We start from the raw sequence: 19,552 nt of genomic DNA on the forward strand, positions 1-19,552 counted from the left end.
AAGGAGGTAGTAGGGGGTGGGGCTGCTGCTGATCTCCGTCTGCTCTCCTCATCCACCACCTCAGCTCAGGGCTCAAAACTGCACCAGGGAGTATGGGAAAACGCCACCTGGCTGAGCGGCCTCTGTAAGGGCCTTTTTCCACTAGCCTGCGATTTGCGATTTGCTTCTGATCGCAAATCGCAAGGTACATTAAACTAATGGAAACTGCAGCAGCAATTTCCATTAGTGCGATCCGATTGCGATGCGATTTTGGTCAAAGCGCAATCGTTGTCCTGCCGCGTTTTGTATGCGATTAAACTGGACTATAATGAGTATAGTAGCTCAATCGCAATCGCATGGTGGAAATTGAAACGCGATTGCGATCGGAATCACGATCGCAATCGCGATCGCATTTCATAGTGGAAAAGAGCCTTAAAAGTGTGAGGCAGCTACCTGGAGCTGAGGTTCAGCAGAAGGGCAGCTACTGGTAACTTCTTGCCTTGGTGGTTGGAAACCTGCTCTGCCTTTCACTTGGCCCAGTCAAACTCGCACCACTCAATTTTCATTGTATTTAAGCAATCTGATCATAGCTCAAATGGAAAACCACCACCACAACTATCTTTGTACGTTTTCATGCAATACAAGGCTACACATGCATTGATCGCTAGCCTTTTCCTAATCAACATTTAATTGATTTTTTTTTCAGTCAAAATCTATGGAGAAAGTTTTTTTTGTTTCTAATTCATTTTTTTTTTCATTTCACTGTTTTCATCACATTGAATGTGTAACTGGTTTTTTTTTCCTTGCTCGGGCAGTGTTATCGTCTCAATTTTGTCCGAAGTTAAAAGTCATTGTTTCCTGGTCGCATGCTGCTAGTGCTCAGATGTGACTGACAGACCTGCATGCATTACAGTAAAGCATATTCATTTTCATCCAGTACCCGTTTATTGCCTTGAGCACTGTAAATCTGTCAGCTCTTCACAATACTTTCACCTCTTTCTTCATTTGCTCTAGCTCCTAGTTTGACAACATTCCCCCGAGGCAGAATCCTAATCTGCTTCCAATTAGTTGCAAAATGTGACTGAAGTTTCCACATTTCTAACTGCTGTTATTTTTTCTGGTGTACATCTAGGATGAAAATTCTTAGGAATATTTATATTATTGAGTTTGGAGACTACAGTTTTATTTTCCATGAAAGCCAACATCTGCTTTCAAGTGACTTCCATGGCCTCCAATCCTGCTGTTGCATCCGTTTGCAGATGTCGATAAGAATTAAAAAATGCTCTTGAGCCAACAAAACCTTCCTTCCTATCACTAACTTGATTACATTGTTTCATATGTGCGTAATCCAAGTGCAAACCATGCGGCATGTATGAGGAGTCTTAGCAGAGATATTACAGAGAACAATTTGATTTATTGTTCAGATAGTCTGTCAGAGCAGCATATTATGAGTATATATGCTCAAGGAACATAATCCTTCAAGGGCATGCTTCACATATCTGACCTTTTGCAGGGATGACCAAACAGGTAACTGCTGGTAGCCAATATAAGTTATATCTAAGTGTTAAACTGACATATTTTAAAGCATACTAAATTGAAACTGTTATTATCTCTTAATTAGTATCTTGCTAATGCTGTATATGCATAATTGTGCTTCACTCATTTTACGAACTTGGAAAATTTTCAGCTAATCCCCCCTTTGTCTTCAATGTCCACAGAAAGAATAACATTATACTGGCTATATGATGCAATTAGTAACAATAATATTTGTATTATTATGTGCATTGTGGTTTTATAGTGTTCTACAGGTACCTGACACATCTTAAAAGGCCATGTGGATGCTTAATTACTTTCACCCAGAAAAATAATTGGCTATGGTTTTGGGAGACAATTTTAGGAACAGTTGCTGTATAGACTCACTGATTCAATGCTTTCCACAAGTCTAGTCTGGAGAAGAAAGAGAAAGGGAGAACTATGAGTGGAGAATAAAAGGGACAGGCTGGACAATAGCTTACATTTACATTGGATGTTTAGTACATATAGTGATCGGAGCTGCACATAGGTGATTAGCTTTCAAGATTTGCATTTATGGCCAGGACACTTTCATCTTAGAATTTGTATGTTCTTGCTGTGTGTGTGTATGCATTCTCCCTCATCCTAAAAACCTACTGGTAGGCTAATTGGATTCCCTACTGGATTCCCTCAAAATGACTCTAGTGTGTAATGAAGATATTGGAATTTTCTCTGAGGGTCAGCTCTTTAAAACTCACTTATTATTGGTAGTGTTGTCTAGAAAACATAGCCTCCCTAATTTAATAATGTCTTGTGTTACTATGTCACTAGTTATATGATGAATATTCAAAAAAAAACTATTGAATTGATCCATTAATTATAGATATGTTAGTTATTATTTCTTTAGAATTGTATGTGATGTATGTTTCAAACTCTGGTCTCAAAGGTAGTGCTCTTAACATATACAGTATCCAGCTTCTGATATAAAGAACTATTAAGGTAGCCATACACTGGTCGATTTGCCATTAGATCGACCAGCTGACAGATCCCTATCTGATCGAATCTGATCAGAGAGGGATCGTATGGCTGCCTTTACTGCAAACAGATTGTGAATCGATTTCAGCCTGAAACCGATCACAATCTGTGGAGCCGCCGCTGCCGCATGTCCCATCCCCCCCCCCGCATACATTACCTGACGCTGGCTCCCGGGCATCTTCTCCACGCTGCACCCGCTCCATCCCGGCGCTTCCTGTGTCACTCCGTGACCAGGAAGTTCAAATAGAGCGCCCTCTATTTGAACTTCCTGGTCACTGCAGTGACAGGAAGCGCCGGGATGGAGCGGGTGCATCGCGGAGAAGATGCGGAGAAGACACCCGGGAGCCAGCGTCAGGTAATGTATACCTGATCGGATCGGCCGCCGCTAGCGACGCGCACCCTACCCGCGGACGATCGAGGGTAATTTCCCGCACGGCGCGATCGACGGACCGATCCGATTTCGGGAGGAAATCGGATCGGCGGGTGCGTTTACCGCGAACGATTGGCAGCAGATTCGATCCCAGGATCGAATCTGCTGTCGAAACGGCCGCGAATTGGGCCAGTATATGGCCACCTTAAGATTCAGTTCACACTATTTTCACTGTCATGCATTTGGATTGACCAGGGATAAACTGAAAACAGATGGATCAACTACGGCAATGTTCTTCTGTGGGCCACTGGGCCAGTTTATTCTGACCTCCTCCATTTGAATATGTTGTGGGCTGCACACATTTTCCTGGACTCAGACTGCATTGGCATGTATTTGAAAACTGTTGTGGTTGCAGAACCGGCAACAGACCTCGTCAACGATGACACGCATCTGTCAAAATAGACCCAATTTCATTTAACATTATTAATTTCCATGAACTGAGTGAATTTAATCATTCTTGGCAAGTTTGGCTATTGGCAATCTAATCAAACTGAGAGGATCTAGTTAACTGTTATGCTGGGAATTCATGGTTCGTTTTTTAGGTGATTAGATGGTTAGATAATTTTTGACATGTCTAATCTCCCTTTCCATTCTCTTGCCACTCGATTTCTGAGAGGTGAATGGAAAAATATAAGAAAAACAAGCAGAAGATAAGAGAATCGACTGCAGAATTGAGTGGCAAAAACGATCAAGAGGAGAAATGCACAGCAGCAACGAACCATGTATTTCCAGCATAAAGGCCCATACCCACCACACGATGTTCCTGATAATTTTTACGGAAATTTTTTGAGTGACAAGCGACCATTTCCATGATCTGGTGACTTGGGTACAAGCATGTGATCACTCGCACTACGTTCAGCGATGCGTACTGATAATGACCATCATGGTAGATAAGATCTTTAAGATCCTTGATGACTCCGCACACAGTACGGCAATTGCTTGACTTTCCATTCACATCCATTGTGTGCCGTCGTGTGACGACGCATGTACCCCCGGCTGGAAGATAGATCGTGGAACGCTCATCGACAGGGGTAAGTCCCAGGATCCATATTCCTCCATCGGATGGTGAATATTTATTATTATTATTATTATTATTATTATTTTTTAGTATTTATATAGCACAGACATATTACACAGCGCTGTACAATGTGTATGTATGTATGTATATATATATATATATATATATATATATATATATATATATCTTGTCACTAACTGTCCCTCAAAGGAGCTCACAATCTAATCCCTACCATTGCCATATGTCTATATTATGTAGTGTAAGTACTGTAGTCTAGGGCCAATTTTAGGGGGAGCCAATTAACTTATCTGTATGTTTTGGAATGTGGGAGGAAACCGGAGTGCCCGGAGGAAACCCACGCAGACACGGACAGAACATACAAACTCTTTGCAGATAGTGCCCTGGCTGGGATTCGAACCAGGGACCCAGCGCTGCAAGGCGAGAGAGCTAACCACTACACCACCGTGCTGCCCATATTTATCTTAACAGATTTCCACTTCACTCTGTGATTATATTACGCTAGCTATTGCCTTTTGTACACCTTTTAACATTATGATTGATGAAGCAAAAAACAAACTGTTTTGTAATTCTTTTGTAAAACCCTATAAATATCATGCCTTTCCAAGAAAACCTCTTCTTTTCTTGGTATGGGTGTGTTTGCAAGGGTGCATATGTTTATGCACTAACATATACCGGTAGTTCAGACCTGCATATAGAAATTCAATAATTGTGCATAACTTCTAAAGCTGGTAATAGCAAGTCAGGGAAAAGATCAATATCACCTTGAATTTCAAGCTTTGAGTAATACAAGGTTAGTGGTGGAGGCATTTGATTGAAATTTGATCAGCTTTTGTTTCAATCTGGATTAACATATCTAGTAGTACCATATGGTAAACTAGGTAGGTGATCAATATCAGAGATGTCCATCACTTACCTGATCTACCAGAACCGCAGTGTATGCATCTTAAAAACCTCTATTAAAGTTTGAGTATTCCTGCTAAGTAACATTTTTTAACATTTCCAGTGTTAATGTCCCCAAGGGAATGTTTAAAGGCACAAGTAAATGAGTTTCAAAAAGGATAAATATAACACAGAGCCTGCTAAACCTAAAATCTTTACTGCAGATTCTGTCTGACATCAAATAGGACAGACTGTGAAAACACTAATCCACTACCATTGTCACTGTAGTGTGTAGATCTATTGTACTTTGTACAATAAGCTATAATGTAAAGGCCCGTACAGGTGCTCAACCAACTCATCTGATTGACATCCAACAGACCAAAATCAGACGACAATCAGGCGTATGTCCTCATGGCAAAAGACTAGATGATTGACTGATAACAGGTGGTTTTCCCAATCCATCCAGTGGATCAACTCACACGACTGTTGGGCTGATATTGTGCAGTTGGCCATGTTTGAATGTGGCCATGTCGTGCAGCAAATAAATGCTTTGGTCATTTAGTTGGGTGGTGCACCGAAAATTCAAGTCATGTCAACAATTTGTTGAGTCGGTCATGTCATGGTGTTGGTCGTGCACTTTTTTGAATGAATCTACAAGCCTTAACCACTGACGGTTCATGTATCATAATTTGAGAGGGACTTAAATAGTAATCATCAGGTTAAAGTTCATTAGATAATGACCTTTTTATTGTTATAGGACGCAGCTAAACGCAGCTTTTTATTGTTATAGGACGCAGCTAAATGCTTCAGTGTCTACTGTTACCATGTAACATGGGATTATTGTGTTTTTAACTGTTTTTGTATGAAAAAGTGGTGTGCTCAATTACAGCATCTAAAGCTTTCATACAAACACAAGAAAAAACTCCATTGAGTAGGCCACTTGGCAGTGTTTCAGCCAAAAATCTATTGCATGTACAGGTGTCCTCCAATCTCTAAGCAACACAAAGAAATGAGTAACGGATGAGCATATTGATCTTGTGCTTACCACACCCATTACTGCATCTACTTACATCTAGGTACACACTATACAATTTTCTGTTAGATTTACTGTTATGCTAGGTACATGCCATGCTATTTTCTGTTAAGCCTAATACACACCATACAATTTCCCGTCAGATAGATGGATGGAATAGTACATTTCCAACAGGTCCAATCTGATTTCTGAACGTTTTTCTGATCAATTTACATAGAAGTGATCAGAAAAACTATCAGAAATCCAATTGGATCTGTCGGAAATTATCTATCGACCCATCTATCTGTTGGGAAATTGCATGGTGTTTACCAGGCATAAAGGATCTTGAATGCCCATCTGATACCTCATGGTGGGCTTTATGCTAGGTACACACAATACAATTTTCTGGCAGATTCTGTTAGATCGTTTTTTTCCAAAATGTCTGATCTGAATTTTGATCTATTTTCCAATCAATTTTCCGATCGATTTCGGTTCACGTCCATGGAAATCGATCGGAATTCAGATTGGACATGTTGGATAAAAACGATCTGGCAGGTAAATCTGCCAGAAAATTGTATTGTGTGTATCTAGCACAACATAACAACATAGCCAAACACTTTGTATAATTTAAAAAGGGGATAAAAACAAAGGTGGCAACACCAATATCTTTCTCAGGTCAGGTTTCCATTAAGGCAGAGACATATTTACATGACAAAGAGGGGAAAAAATTACACAAATAGATCAAAGACTAAAGTGAAATATGGCATCTGGCAGATCTTATGAAATGAGAGAGATCTTTTTAATAACTATCTTTTTGAAAAGTAGTATCTATTTTAGAATGTATGCTACTTTAATACAGCAAGACAAAGGTAAGGTTTGTTTGATTGTCATTTTTGAGAGGTCAGACAGGTGCATCATAATGAATGTGTTCACATGTGTCCTGTGTGAGCTTTGCATAATGAAATGGATTTGACATTCAAAATGATTTTTGCTTATTGGCTGCCATCCTCCCACTTGTAAGGTGTAAAACTTCCCTCTTCCTTTTGATCAGTAATAAAATGTAACAAAGGGATGCTTTACAGTTCAAGCAGATTATGTCTATTTTGCTGTTTGCAGTAATTGACAGAGTGACTCCAAGCACTTGAGCAGAGCAAGTACATTTTTTACATTATTAATTCTGCAGGCAGAAGGCACAGCGCTTCTGAGAAGCATTAAATGCTTTTGTTGACGACTTACAGTTTTATAAACTCTAAATGAGCTTATTGCCTTTTAACTGTCATGAGTACTAAATAATAGAAAAAAAAACTATGAGCCTTTGGGTTGGAGAGCTGCCAACCACCTCCAAGAAGGGAGAAAAGAAAAGAACTGAATAGTTTAATTGTAGAGCAAATCATTTGTTTACAGATTAAGACCTGGTTGGTAGCCGCCAACAGCTACACACAATGGTGCTGAGAGTAAAAGCACCAAGGTACAGGAAATGAATGTCTGGCTTTAGGTTTTTGCCACTGTGGTGGTGTTTCACAAGAGAGCCAGACTAATAAATTGTGAAGAATCTACTTCTAGCTTTGGGTGTCTCTTAAAATAACAAAAGCATTGGGGGTTGGGAAATGTGTTGATTTGTTTTTACTGTCTGACTAGAAGCAGATAAGCCTGGCTACACCCAGCAACTGCACTTCACTTATTGGCAGGGTGGCTTGCTTCTTTTGTTTAACTGTCTGAGTTAAAACAAAGAAGACTCAAGAAAAAGGAATGTTTTGTGAATGTGAGCTAACACAATAGTGTTTCAGTGTACTTAAAACTTGTTTATCTACAAAGGCAAGGCCAGAAAATCGGCTGAGTGTATGGGCTGCTTAACTGTGCAAAGTTACTGTAAGCCATGGTGGACTGGTGTTGATTCTGCTATTGACACTGCAGTGTAAGTACTTTATGCAGACGCATCCTGCTGCTACAACCAAACAGTGCATCTGTTTCTATGGAGGAGGGACAATGGTGCTGTCTCCAATGGATCAGTTTCTAACAGGCAAGGTAATGGGGGAACAAGCCAGGTCTTTAGGGGACCTCAGGGAACATCTGTGCACAGGGTGGATTCTTGGTTGAGATGGCCCTGAGTGAACTCCCATTTCTCAGCACTGTTCCCCCTTTATCTCTCCACGGAGACCCACTGCTTAGCAGATAACTGGATAACCTGTCTGAATGGTAAAAAGCCACATGAATTGATTTAGAATTATCTTAAACTAAGTAAGGTCCGTACACACGCCGGACTGGAGGCAACGACCGGTCCGTCGCTGCCTCCCGCTGGGTCAGCGTGCCAACGACAGTCCAGCATGTGTACGCACTGTCGGCGGACTGATACGGCTGTTTCTGAGCGATCCGCCTGGACAGTGCGTACACACGCCGGACTGTCGTTGGCACGCCCACCCAGCGGGAGGCAACGACGGACCCGTCGTTGCCTCCAGTCCGGTGTGTGTGCGGACCTGTACCCATGTGAAGACTGAATCAATGGAAACTTCTGATGAATTAAGTGTTCATGATCTTTACACAAAAGATCTTTACCAATGGGATGTGGACAACAGCAATAGACTGCAAGTAGATAGCCAACAATAGGCATGTTAAATAAAGAAGGATGCAGGGGGAAGTTACATAGACTTTAGCGAAAAGTTGTTTAAAGATCTGTACTCATGGGGACATTGAATGATTTGACCTATACTGTATATGACCTTTGCAAAAATGAAACTTTACTCTAGAAGATCTGCAATCCTAGTTCACAATTTTATCACATCATAGCTGGGCTATTGCAAGGACCCCTACACAAGCCTTCAAAATAAGGTTGTTGTGCACAGCTGCACTTAGTATAGAACACCACTGCCAGACTGGTAACAAACCATCTCCTCCATTACCACACAACTGTGATTTCAGTTGCCACTGCAATGGACAATCCTCTTCAAGTCTGGCCTGCAATCATTCAAATCTTTGCTTAGGTTTAGGCCCTTGATATAAAAAAGAGAACTTGTTGCGCCTGCACCATACTTCACACAATACCACATGAATAGGATCTAATTATTTGTTCATCCCCATAGTCCTTCTCAAAACCTTTGTAACTAGAGCATTCTGCTTTACTTTTAGTATTTTGGAACTCCATACCACACTCAGTCAGAATAGCTCTATCCCTTGAGGTGTTTAAATCCAGATTGAAAGCCCACCTGTTTAGTCTGGCAATTACAGGCATATATAGCCTTTTTCATTTTGTCCTAATCCACTCACCCCCTACTTACTGAACTAAGACACACAATGAAGTTTCCATCCCATGGGAGAAAAGTGGTGTTGTAATGCATGTGAATGGGATCCAAACTGCTCTTCAGCTTGATGGAAGCCACTTCACATGCAGCAGACTGCTGCTCTGCATAGATGCTTCTGCTGCCTACATCTCTGCATCCTGCTTCCAGTAATTGGGCTTTGTACACATGTACAAGACCTGTTGTCCAGCAGGGATTAGGACTTGCGCTCTGGGGTAAGGTTCAGGGTGAGGCTGCAAAGTTGTGTCGCTAGCTTGTACACTACATATAGATGGTATCCTGGCTGGGGACTGAAACTGGAACTCTAGCAAAGTAAGGCCAGAGTGCTAATAACTAAATTTAAAATGTTTTTGTGAAATTAACATAAATGACTTTGCTTTAAATGGTGCTTCAATAAGAGAGGCTTTTCAGAAAATATTGTAGTTTCCTTTTCTTCTCATGTAGAGGTTTGGTCATGCAGGCATCACTTTGGGATTGAGCATTTTACAGACATGACATGCACTGTCTCTATGAAGATGGAGCCATGGGGGGAGGAAGCACAGTGCACAATGGAGTGGCTTGTGGCAGGCAGTATAAAGATGGGAGCAATGTACTTGCAAAAGATGATCTTTTGGCAACGTATCGTGTATATGAGACTTTCATTTCTGTCCAGTTTTCAAAGGTTCATGATGGTTATTGCAATATTATTATTTTGTAGGCAGCTGAAGTTTTAAGTTTTTATGTAGTATTCTGTAGACTCTGGTATGTCTGTAAAGCCAAAGACAGCATGCAGTCAGCAAGGTTTTATATAGATGACGTTTTAACTTTTGTGCTCTACTTAATGCATGATCTAAGTATAATTAAGATCAAGTTTCTTACATTAGCATGACAGCACAAGGATTAGTGCGCTTTCGTGTCAAATGCATCAGTTTCCATATGTAAAGGCCCTACAGGCATTGAATGAAGTGACAGCTGTCTGTTCCTATAAGAACAATATTCCTATATATACATAATAGCATACGATATTCATAAGCAGTCAAGTTAGGCAAGTTATGATGTAGTACTCATAACAGATATATTAAGATTGTTTTCCTTTTTGTAGAAAAATGTGCATATTGTTCCCTAAACTCTTGCAAGTAGTATTCTGCAGAGCTGAAGCATACATTATGAAGGTGCTCAAGAAGAAAAGGCCTAAAGAACAACTAAAATTCTAAATGCCACATATATTTCTAGTAATTACTAGCAAATGTCAATACAAAGGCCTTTTTTCATCTTTTCATCTTTTTTTATTTTGAAGAAAAAATGACATTTACAGAGAATAGTTTTCACTGTGGGCATTACTATGGAGGACTGTGTATAGCACATCTAGCATACAGAAACAATCTTCACTGGCTGTAATAATGTGACTGGAATCTCTTCAGAATAATAGAAAGCAGAAAAATAGCCTCAATTATGTGTAAACAACTCATCAACTGCAGCTCAGTATGTTTCTCTCTCTCTCTCTCTCCCCCCCTCCCTCCCTCCCTCTCTCCCCCTCCCTCCCTCCCCCTCCCTCTCTTGAAGTCTAAAGTAAACAGTTTACAGCCAGGAACAGCTCATTATGAAGGGGAGGGGAGCATCCAAGAATGTAAATAAGTACAGGTCCTTCTCTTCAGATCCTTTCTCTGTGTCTAAAAAAATCCCTCAGCTGTTCTCATGTTAACTGTGAAAAAGCAGTGTGTGTGTGGGCAGTACAGAAACAAACCGTAAACCATTCCTCTGTGAATAGTGACAGAGGAGTGGAACCTTTCTACAAGGTACTGTTCCAGTCTGCTATACAGACGCATTGCTCTGGTATGTCAGAGTAACTCATTTTTTTCCTATGAGGCAGAGAGGATGGACAAAGGTGAAGTGCACAATGGAGGGGCTCTAGTACTCATGCTAGATGGTTGCCAGTTAATGCAGCTGGTCGAGGCTGCCCAAAAATATTGCATATGTGCACCAGCCCCCAACCATCCCCGATGTGTCAGGAGGAGGTGTGATCATCTCATCTGAGCTCCAGCTAAATCTGTTGATCATCTCCAGGCCCCAACTACTGCATCATATATTGCAACAGTGTTCCCCTGCTCCTTCCCATAGCAACATCCACTAGTGACATGTCTGTATGGAACTGGTCCAAACTGTTGCCCTAGGGGATCGAATCCTGATACGTGTGTGTGTGTGTGTGTGTGTGTGTGTGTGTGTGTGTGTGTGTGTGTATGTGTGTGTGTTCACACACATTAAAGCTTTTACAGTGTTGTAGCATTTTGAAGGCTGAAAATGCTGGGCTTTACATGCAGGATGGTCCTTGTTTTAGATATTGCTCCTCTGCTTTCAGAGCTAGAGCAGCAAAGCATTAGAATGTTCTATGCATTAGTGACTGAATTGCTGTATCAAGTCCTTACTGGTCAAGACTTCCTCATAATAATATTTGATGCAAGCTTGTAAAACAAAGGTGTGAATGCTAATATCTTAGATCTCAAGAGATTTTGGCAACAGCCTGTAATTGATGCATTCATGTAGCCATTTTCCAACTACTCATAATTAGACAGCGGTGTTATCCTGCAGCTAAATCAGCGCTGCTTATAAATCATACTTGATAAACTGTACTATCATGCCTTCCACAGTGTATCATTTTCTTCTTTTAATACTTGAAGAAGAAATATATAAAGGGAAAAATAAATGCCAGAGGCTGTTCATAATGCTGTCACCTTGGATCAGCTCCATTTTTATCCTCTTCTGGAAAGCAATATGATTTACTATACATTTTCTCCTTGCAACTTGTAAAATAAAATAATTAGCATATCCCTTGACAAATATGTGGCTTAGAAACAGTTTGTTCCACATGGCTTTTGAAACCATAATTCCTTCATTGGCTTGTAATGTTTCTGACATTTAATTACCAGATCTTTCTTGTTTCTTGAAGTGTGTGTTTTATATTGCACCTTTTTTATTTCAATTTTTTCTTTTATTCTGAGTTGTACTTGGCCTACAAAATTACGTACCAAACCTGTATTTTTTTTCTTTTTTTTTCATTCTATAATGTACATGGTTTATTGTAAATCCCAACTCTAGTAAACATTTTATTTTTATTTTGATTAGTGTGAACATAGGTTAATGGCAGTAGTATGACGTTTGACCGATCATTTATACCAGAGTGGGAGGCAGCTGTCTATTAGATGAAATACACAGCATTTCTCCACACTGCAGTAACCTCACGGTGTGTCAATTGCTGACACCATTCAGCATCATTACACAGCGACTGATTGGTTCTTGTTCCCTGGCAGATTGGTGTCTAAATAGCGCACTTCATCTATCTGTAGGAAGCTCATCTTTTTGGATTTATAGCACTTTGTGTGCATGCATGAAACAGGGGCACAAGGAAAAATGGGCGCTGGGTGAAGCCAATATAAGTCTAAATGATAAATACCATTGTGAATTAGGTGAAATATTTACAGTGGTAATGACGATAGTAAAACTTTGGTAAATATTACCAATATTTAACTACAACTAAATCTAACCCTACTCTTACACAGAAACCTTCCCCCTCCAATGCCTACCATAGAATCCCCCTTGTTAATGCCTAACCCTGGAACCGCCCTTCCTAATGCCTAACCCTAAAATCCCCCCTTCCTGATGCCTAACCCTAAAAAGAAAAAAAATGTTTAATGCAAAAGACAAAAACATTTCAATATCTATAACTTTCTTATTAAATTTGAAAACAATAATCTTCAAATAATAAGTTAAATAAAAAAGACCAAAATTTTAAATAACTAACTATACCTTTCCAATTTTCAAAACGATAAACTTCAAAGAGCATTCCCCTATCCATCTTCCTGCCCTCTGGAACACGTAATGTCACACAATGGCACATGACGGTCAAGAATGATTGGTTAAGCGATCATGGTACTTTGCCTGTGAGTTTTTGGATTGGATCTTAAAGATCCAATCCATCATGACAGTTGTAATCACTGCATATTGCAAAACGTTATTCGTGTAATTACATGCATGTACCCACATCAAGGAATTGAGGAAACCGTCGCTCAAAAAATCGCCGGTCGTTGGAAAAACCTTGCAAAAAATTGCTTCATGGATACGAGCCTTTAGTGGGGACACAGACTACAGTTAAAAACAAAAATATCTTTAAATTCATCCTACACTATCCAAAATGACATTACTTTTCTCCCAGTGGTGAGCTTTAAGGTGTTGTCTTTCCTAAGAAGAGGGAAAGGGGAAGGCAAAGCAGGAGGCATCATGCAGTGGGACACATAGTAGCAAGGACTGAAGAGCTGAAACTTAGCTGATGGCTAAAGATGGTGTCTTCAACATGAAGGGTTATTTGTACACACAGTACATGGTCACATTGGCCAATGGCCAACTATCCAGGGACATATTTTTTTCTGTCTTGTTTAGGCATTCAGTGGCAAAGCTTCATTTTCTTTGTGCATGAGTTCCTTGATCAATTGATGTGAAGTAGATTACTTGTATAGTATATGGAAATTCATTATTTACAAGCTTCATTTGGCACAGAAATCTGGATGCTTGTTTGAACATAAAAAGGTAATATCTGGCCACCTTGAAGATAATATATTTAGAACCAGAAGTGTTGCTTTAAGACAGTAAAATGTGTCATTTTTTATCTAACGCTTACCTGCATATGATATATGAACACTCATCAAAGTGTTGAAGAAATTCTATATACTGCAGCAGATTTGTTTTATTTGCCCAGGGGAAAACCAATTTGAATTCAGTCCATGAACACCAATATCCAACTAGGCAAGAGTGTATAAGCTATGTTGTTCTATAAGTGTGCACTGAGCTCTTATACTGTATGTGTTTTCTGCTGACAACTGTGTGATAAATGTTTCTTCTGCTGCCATGCGTGTATCAACACCTGGCAGCCAACAATGGCAGGCTATAGAGAGATTTCATTTCTTACTTTTGCTAGGTTTGTCACTTAGCTACAGACAACAGCTGTGTGATGCGTATATCTAAATCTGCCTTTTTAGTTATACAGTATCTACCTATAGAGACCTATAACAACACCCATTTTAAATATGCTGATATGCTATTTCAAACAATATTTGCTGTATGTATTTCTTAAGCTGCAAAACATTGCAACACATTAGCAAAATATCTATAATATATAATGCTTTGTCATCATATGCATATGATGTGTATTGTACCATAACACAAGGACATTTTTATATATTTTATATATTTTATATCCATCATGACCCCATTCTACTACATTGAATTGGGCAGCACTGCACTTTGCATAATGCTTGCACAGCACAATACCACATTCCACAGTAGTATGATTGGGGAATAGAGGCTCCCAAGTAGATATAAAACTAGGTTAAAACCAATCAAACAGAAAATGAAGAGGTGGCTTACCTCAAAAGATGACACTATTTGTAATGTAAAAAAAAAAAAAAGTTTTTATTTTTGACAGTGGTGACACATTTTGTGGGCTCAACCCATTTCCTCGGGCCAAATTTTTGTGCCAGCACAATATTGCAGCCAAGCTTAGAGCACCTCTACACAGAAATGCAGTGCTTTGGGATGAGCATGATGAAAAAGGCCATGTAGGTTTTACACAATATGTGGCTCGCTATAATGGAAGCTTGGTGTGCACAAGCCTTTCATGTAATTTTATGTCTCTTATTTCTTGTATTTTATGTTTTCTTCATTATAATATTGTTAGAAATGCATCTGCAATTTAAAGGGAACCTGAAAAGATAAAAAGCGCCCGCGGGGACGAGCGGGAATCGATCCGGGCGCCCGCGGGGACGAGCGTGGACGCGCTGGGATCGAGCCAGCGGCTCGATTACACGGGCAAAAACATACAGTGTATGCCCAGCATAAAGGAAATGAGTAAGAGGAAAGGGATATGCTAATTAACAATATAGCATGGACATAAAGAATTGATTTGCATATTCCCTCTCTGTCCTAAGGTGAGGTATTACATTGCTGGTGTGTGGTTTTGCTTATGTGAAAATGAACTTGCAAATAAGTTTTGGTTAAATTAATATTACTATTTAGTATTTATATAGTGCTGAAATCCTCTGCAGAGCTTTACAAAGTATATAAGCACCTTTTACATTTAGCTGACATTCTAAATAAATAAAGGTCATATTTAAGGTCGTATTTTTTTTCCATATCGTATGTATGAGGTGACAGAGATTAACTTAAAATAGATGTCAGTGTAACTTTTTCAAAGGTCTAATTTACCAGTTATCATTTCAAGCATGTCAATCGTGTTCCAGTATGTGTATTCTACTTGTGTTGTGTTTGTAATTACTGTTTTGAAGAGTGAATGACTTCTACAGGATTAAGTGACTTGTTTTCAGAAATCCGCATGGGGTTGATAAGAATATGTTTGTTTTGCTGAAGCTGAGGGAAATATTTGACCAGTCTATCATGTTGCGTATATCCTTTTCTATTGCTGTCCATTGTTTTTGTCTGTAGGCTTATTAATGGGAAGAGAGTTTACAAGAATAGCTGAAATTCTATGTTAGCAATTTCCTTATTAGGGAGTATTTCCTGTCCATCTGCAGGGTTCTCTACTGTATATCTCGACTTCCACATAGCTGAAATTCTGTTCATTCAATCATGTCTTAAGTTTCATTTACAAGACAGTTATTTTTTATTATTATTTTTTGTTGTGTGAGTGCCACTCAAAGAAACATGAAAGGTGCAAATAAAGAAATTGAAGAAAATTGAAGCAAAAGCTTTGCAGTTTTGTTCAGTGCAAACAAAATACTTCTTATACTTACCAGCTGAAACCTGATTGGTTTGCTTCGGGCAACTGCACTTATGTTATTTGCCCTTGCATTGTTACATGTGTGTGTATGCATAAACAGATGATACTGCATGATATATGTGCACCAGTGGCTTTCATGTTTAGGAATGAGAAATAGGACAACTGAAATTTAGTTGCTAGGTGCAAAATGTTCATGATTTTATTATTTTTTTGTTTAGTATTCACTCAAGACTTTCCAGTTTTTCTAGAACACAAAAATGTATTATTTGCAGATGAACAGAGTCAAATGTCATGGCTATAAGTATGCATCATGATATTTTATAATATAGTGCCTTCACAATAACAGGGTCATTCTTAACTGTAAAACAATATTTTATTTTATCAGGTTGATCCCCTGTTTACAGTGCCTGCCCCACCACCACCACCACCACCCGTTTCCAGCAGCATCTCACCTCAGATTCTGCCATCTTACTTTTCACCATCTTCAACCATCGCTGCACCAGTGGAGCAGCTCTTAGTACGGACTCGATCAGTTGGCATAAACACTTGTGATGTAGGAGTAGTAACGGAACCAGAATGTCTTGGACCTTGTGAGCCTGGAACCAGTGTCAACTTGGAAGGGATTGTTTGGCATGAAACGGAAGAAGGTATGTGTCCAGCTTTGTCATCAATTATGTCATCTGCTCAATAATTTGTTATTGTAATTTAAAAACATGTTTATTTAAGGATTATAGTTCATCTCTAGAGTTTTCAGGTTCTCGAGGATGTGTTTTTTGGTCTTTGATTTTGTTCTTTAAGTTCCTTAGATGTGGGTTTTCTTTTAGAAATGACTGCACTAATTTATGTAAAGATGTCTTGTTGTGTGTAGTTTAGGCATAATTTAAATTTTTACTGAATGAGAAAAGCTTTTAAATATTGATTTTTATATCCCATTACTTCTCAATTCCCTGGATGGGCAGGTATTGCCTTACTGTAAGTTTGGTTAGGAATATATTGATGTTTGTATGGATATTTTTAAGATTCTGTCAGTGAAATTAGAGGAGGCTTTTTCAGTTGTTAGAACAGTAAGTTTTTTTTGCTGTGCAATACAACACACTTAATGCACTGTATACATGTTGATGATATAGTAGGGAGTCTTGTTTTGGTTTTAACCTATTATATAAGGATTTTTTTTGTTTGTTTGATTTTTTTCTGCATGCTGATTTTATGAATTAAAGCTTTGTATGCAACATGCACATCTATAATAGATCGATTTGCATAGAAGTGATCAGAAAAATGATCGGAAATCCAATCGGATCTGTCGGAAAATTTTCTATCGACCCATCTATCTGATGAGAAATTGCATAAGCCCTGTGAACAGTGTAGATGGAAATAGGTGAAAAATGAACAGTGGACTGTGAAGGATGGCAAATATAGCAATAAATGACAGTTCTCAGGCATTTCGACTGATCCACCCAGTGGATTTCTTTGGCCAATAATCATCAATGCATAAATCTTTAGTTCCTTAATGATGCACCTGCAGAGTGTGACTGCATGAAAATAAGGCAGTATGCAGCATAATGGAATGCAGGTTGTACAGGTGTAGATCTCTGAAATGCCACTTGTAGCAGTAGGTGCTAAGTGGGGGCAAATTAATTTAGCAGGCACACATTTCTATGAAAAGAGCGAGTTGACAATAAATAGACAGCAAGGAAATGTGGGAATTCTGTCTGCAAATAGTAAACAGTTTTTATTGATGTTAGACATAAACCATGCAGCTCTGGGTCCCTGGTTCAGATTCCAGCCAGGGCATTATCTGCATGGAGCTTTTCTGTTCTCCCCGTATCTGCATGGGTTGCCTCCAGGCACACCTGTTTCCTCCCACATCCAGAAAACCTATAGTACATAAGAATGTTTATTGGCTTTCCCTTAAATTGGCTCTAGACTACAATGGAAATATGATTATGGAAGGGATTCAATTCTGAGCTCCTTTGGGGACAGTGAAAAGACTGAATACTCTGTAAAGTACTGCGGAAGAGACCATTGCTATTAAATACCAGTGGTGGTCAGCAAGATTTCAGATAGCCGAACTACCCAGATACTCTGAACTTTTTCCACTATCCGAACTTTGAATACCAATTCGGATATTTTTTTTAAATCCGAATTGACTATCTGAGCAAACTCGGATTTCCCATCTGAAATCCGAGCGGATAGTTAGTTCAGATATCTGAATCACCTTCAATGGCAAAAGAGAGAGAGAGAAAGAGACACCTCCGAAAGGGACTTTGGCCATTTGAAGAGGCTTTTGAAGGCATTTTCAGGTCAATTCCGGTTTTCTATCCAGATATCCGAATCCGGCCAGAGAGTGAGGTCGGATCCGGATTGGAAAATTTTAAATTGGGAAATCCGACCCGGATCGGATATCTGGGTATCCGGATCCGAATTACATCCAGATAGAGAAAAGTGGTATCCGAGCAGCACTGTTAAATACTAAAGATCAATGACAGTAGCAGTTTAAATCAATCTACATTCACCACATCATTTCCATGATACTTCTGTCATCAAGTATGCTACTGCCTGCTGCACCCACATCAACATCTGATGTGTGCTATAGCTTACTTAATTTGTTGGTCCCAATTATTGGTCATCGTTGGACTTTGTTCACTTCCACCTATTTCCAGCTATCTTGTGTAAAAGGCTTTAATGTCTGAGTGCAGACATACACAACTGTAAAGGCAAACACTTGAGCGTTAATTCCGCCCAACTATCATCCAAACTTGGTCTGTTGGACAGTAGTTAGGCATGTGTACGCGTGGCAAATGATTAGACGAGCGACTAATAACAGGTGGTTTGCCCGATCCAACTGGTGTATCAAATTACACGTCTGGCTGATATTGTGCAGTTAACCACATATGTACAAGTAATTTGATCGAATTGTACTTGTTTTGAATGTGGCCATATCGTGCAATTCGTTGTTCTGCTTGCCTGCACAGTATGTAAATGAGTTGGTCATTTAGTTGGTTTGGCTGTGTGGAAATACAGGTTATGTCAATGAGTTGCCGTGTGGTTGTTCATGTTGTCAGGTTGGTTGTGTGCTTTGTTGGACATGTGTACAAGCCTTAAAACACTCAGATTGTTAAGTATTCTAAGTTGCTTTTCCTATTTTATACAATGCCTTATGTCTCAGAGCACTGTGCAATGTAAGATACAGATAATACAGAGGTGATAAAAAAGAAAAATAAATGTGATCATAACTAATTTAGTTATTTAACAGAGCATATAGCAGTGAAAGAAATAGTAATATAGAGCTGTGCCATTGGACCTTACAATTTCAAGGCGTCACAAACTATTCATGAATTATAGAATCTGGAGAATAGCTGCAAACAAACACTGTAGAGCTCTGCACTTTTGACTTTGCCGGGTTATTTTTCACAATATACAGTGGATATGCAGTGGCATAAATGTTTATAAATAATAGTAGAAAAAAACCCTGGTAGATTTAACCTTTCATCTTATTTGCCAATGCTGAGATAAGCAGTTGTTTACTATGGTGAACTAAAAGGTTAGCTATTGGGGGAGTTGTTCCACTTGAATAAACTAAACTTCTGACCTTCACCGAATTAAATAGAGC

General features: G+C 39.3%; 1 protein-coding gene across 3 annotated transcripts in view; it reads left to right on the plus strand.

Moving 5' to 3' along the window:
• Positions 1-19,552, plus strand: part of ZNF608 (zinc finger protein 608) — a 120,322-nt gene that overhangs the window by 22,495 nt on the left and 78,275 nt on the right. For all 3 annotated transcript variants that reach the window (XM_068246872.1, XM_068246889.1, XM_068246881.1), the window contains exon 3: positions 16,328-16,589. In XM_068246872.1, the coding sequence (XP_068102973.1) occupies positions 16,328-16,589 (262 nt within the window). The remainder of the gene's footprint in view (positions 1-16,327; positions 16,590-19,552) is intronic.

This window comes from Hyperolius riggenbachi, chromosome 1 (assembly GCF_040937935.1).
Source record: "Hyperolius riggenbachi isolate aHypRig1 chromosome 1, aHypRig1.pri, whole genome shotgun sequence".
Taxonomy (NCBI): Eukaryota; Metazoa; Chordata; class Amphibia; order Anura; family Hyperoliidae; genus Hyperolius; species Hyperolius riggenbachi.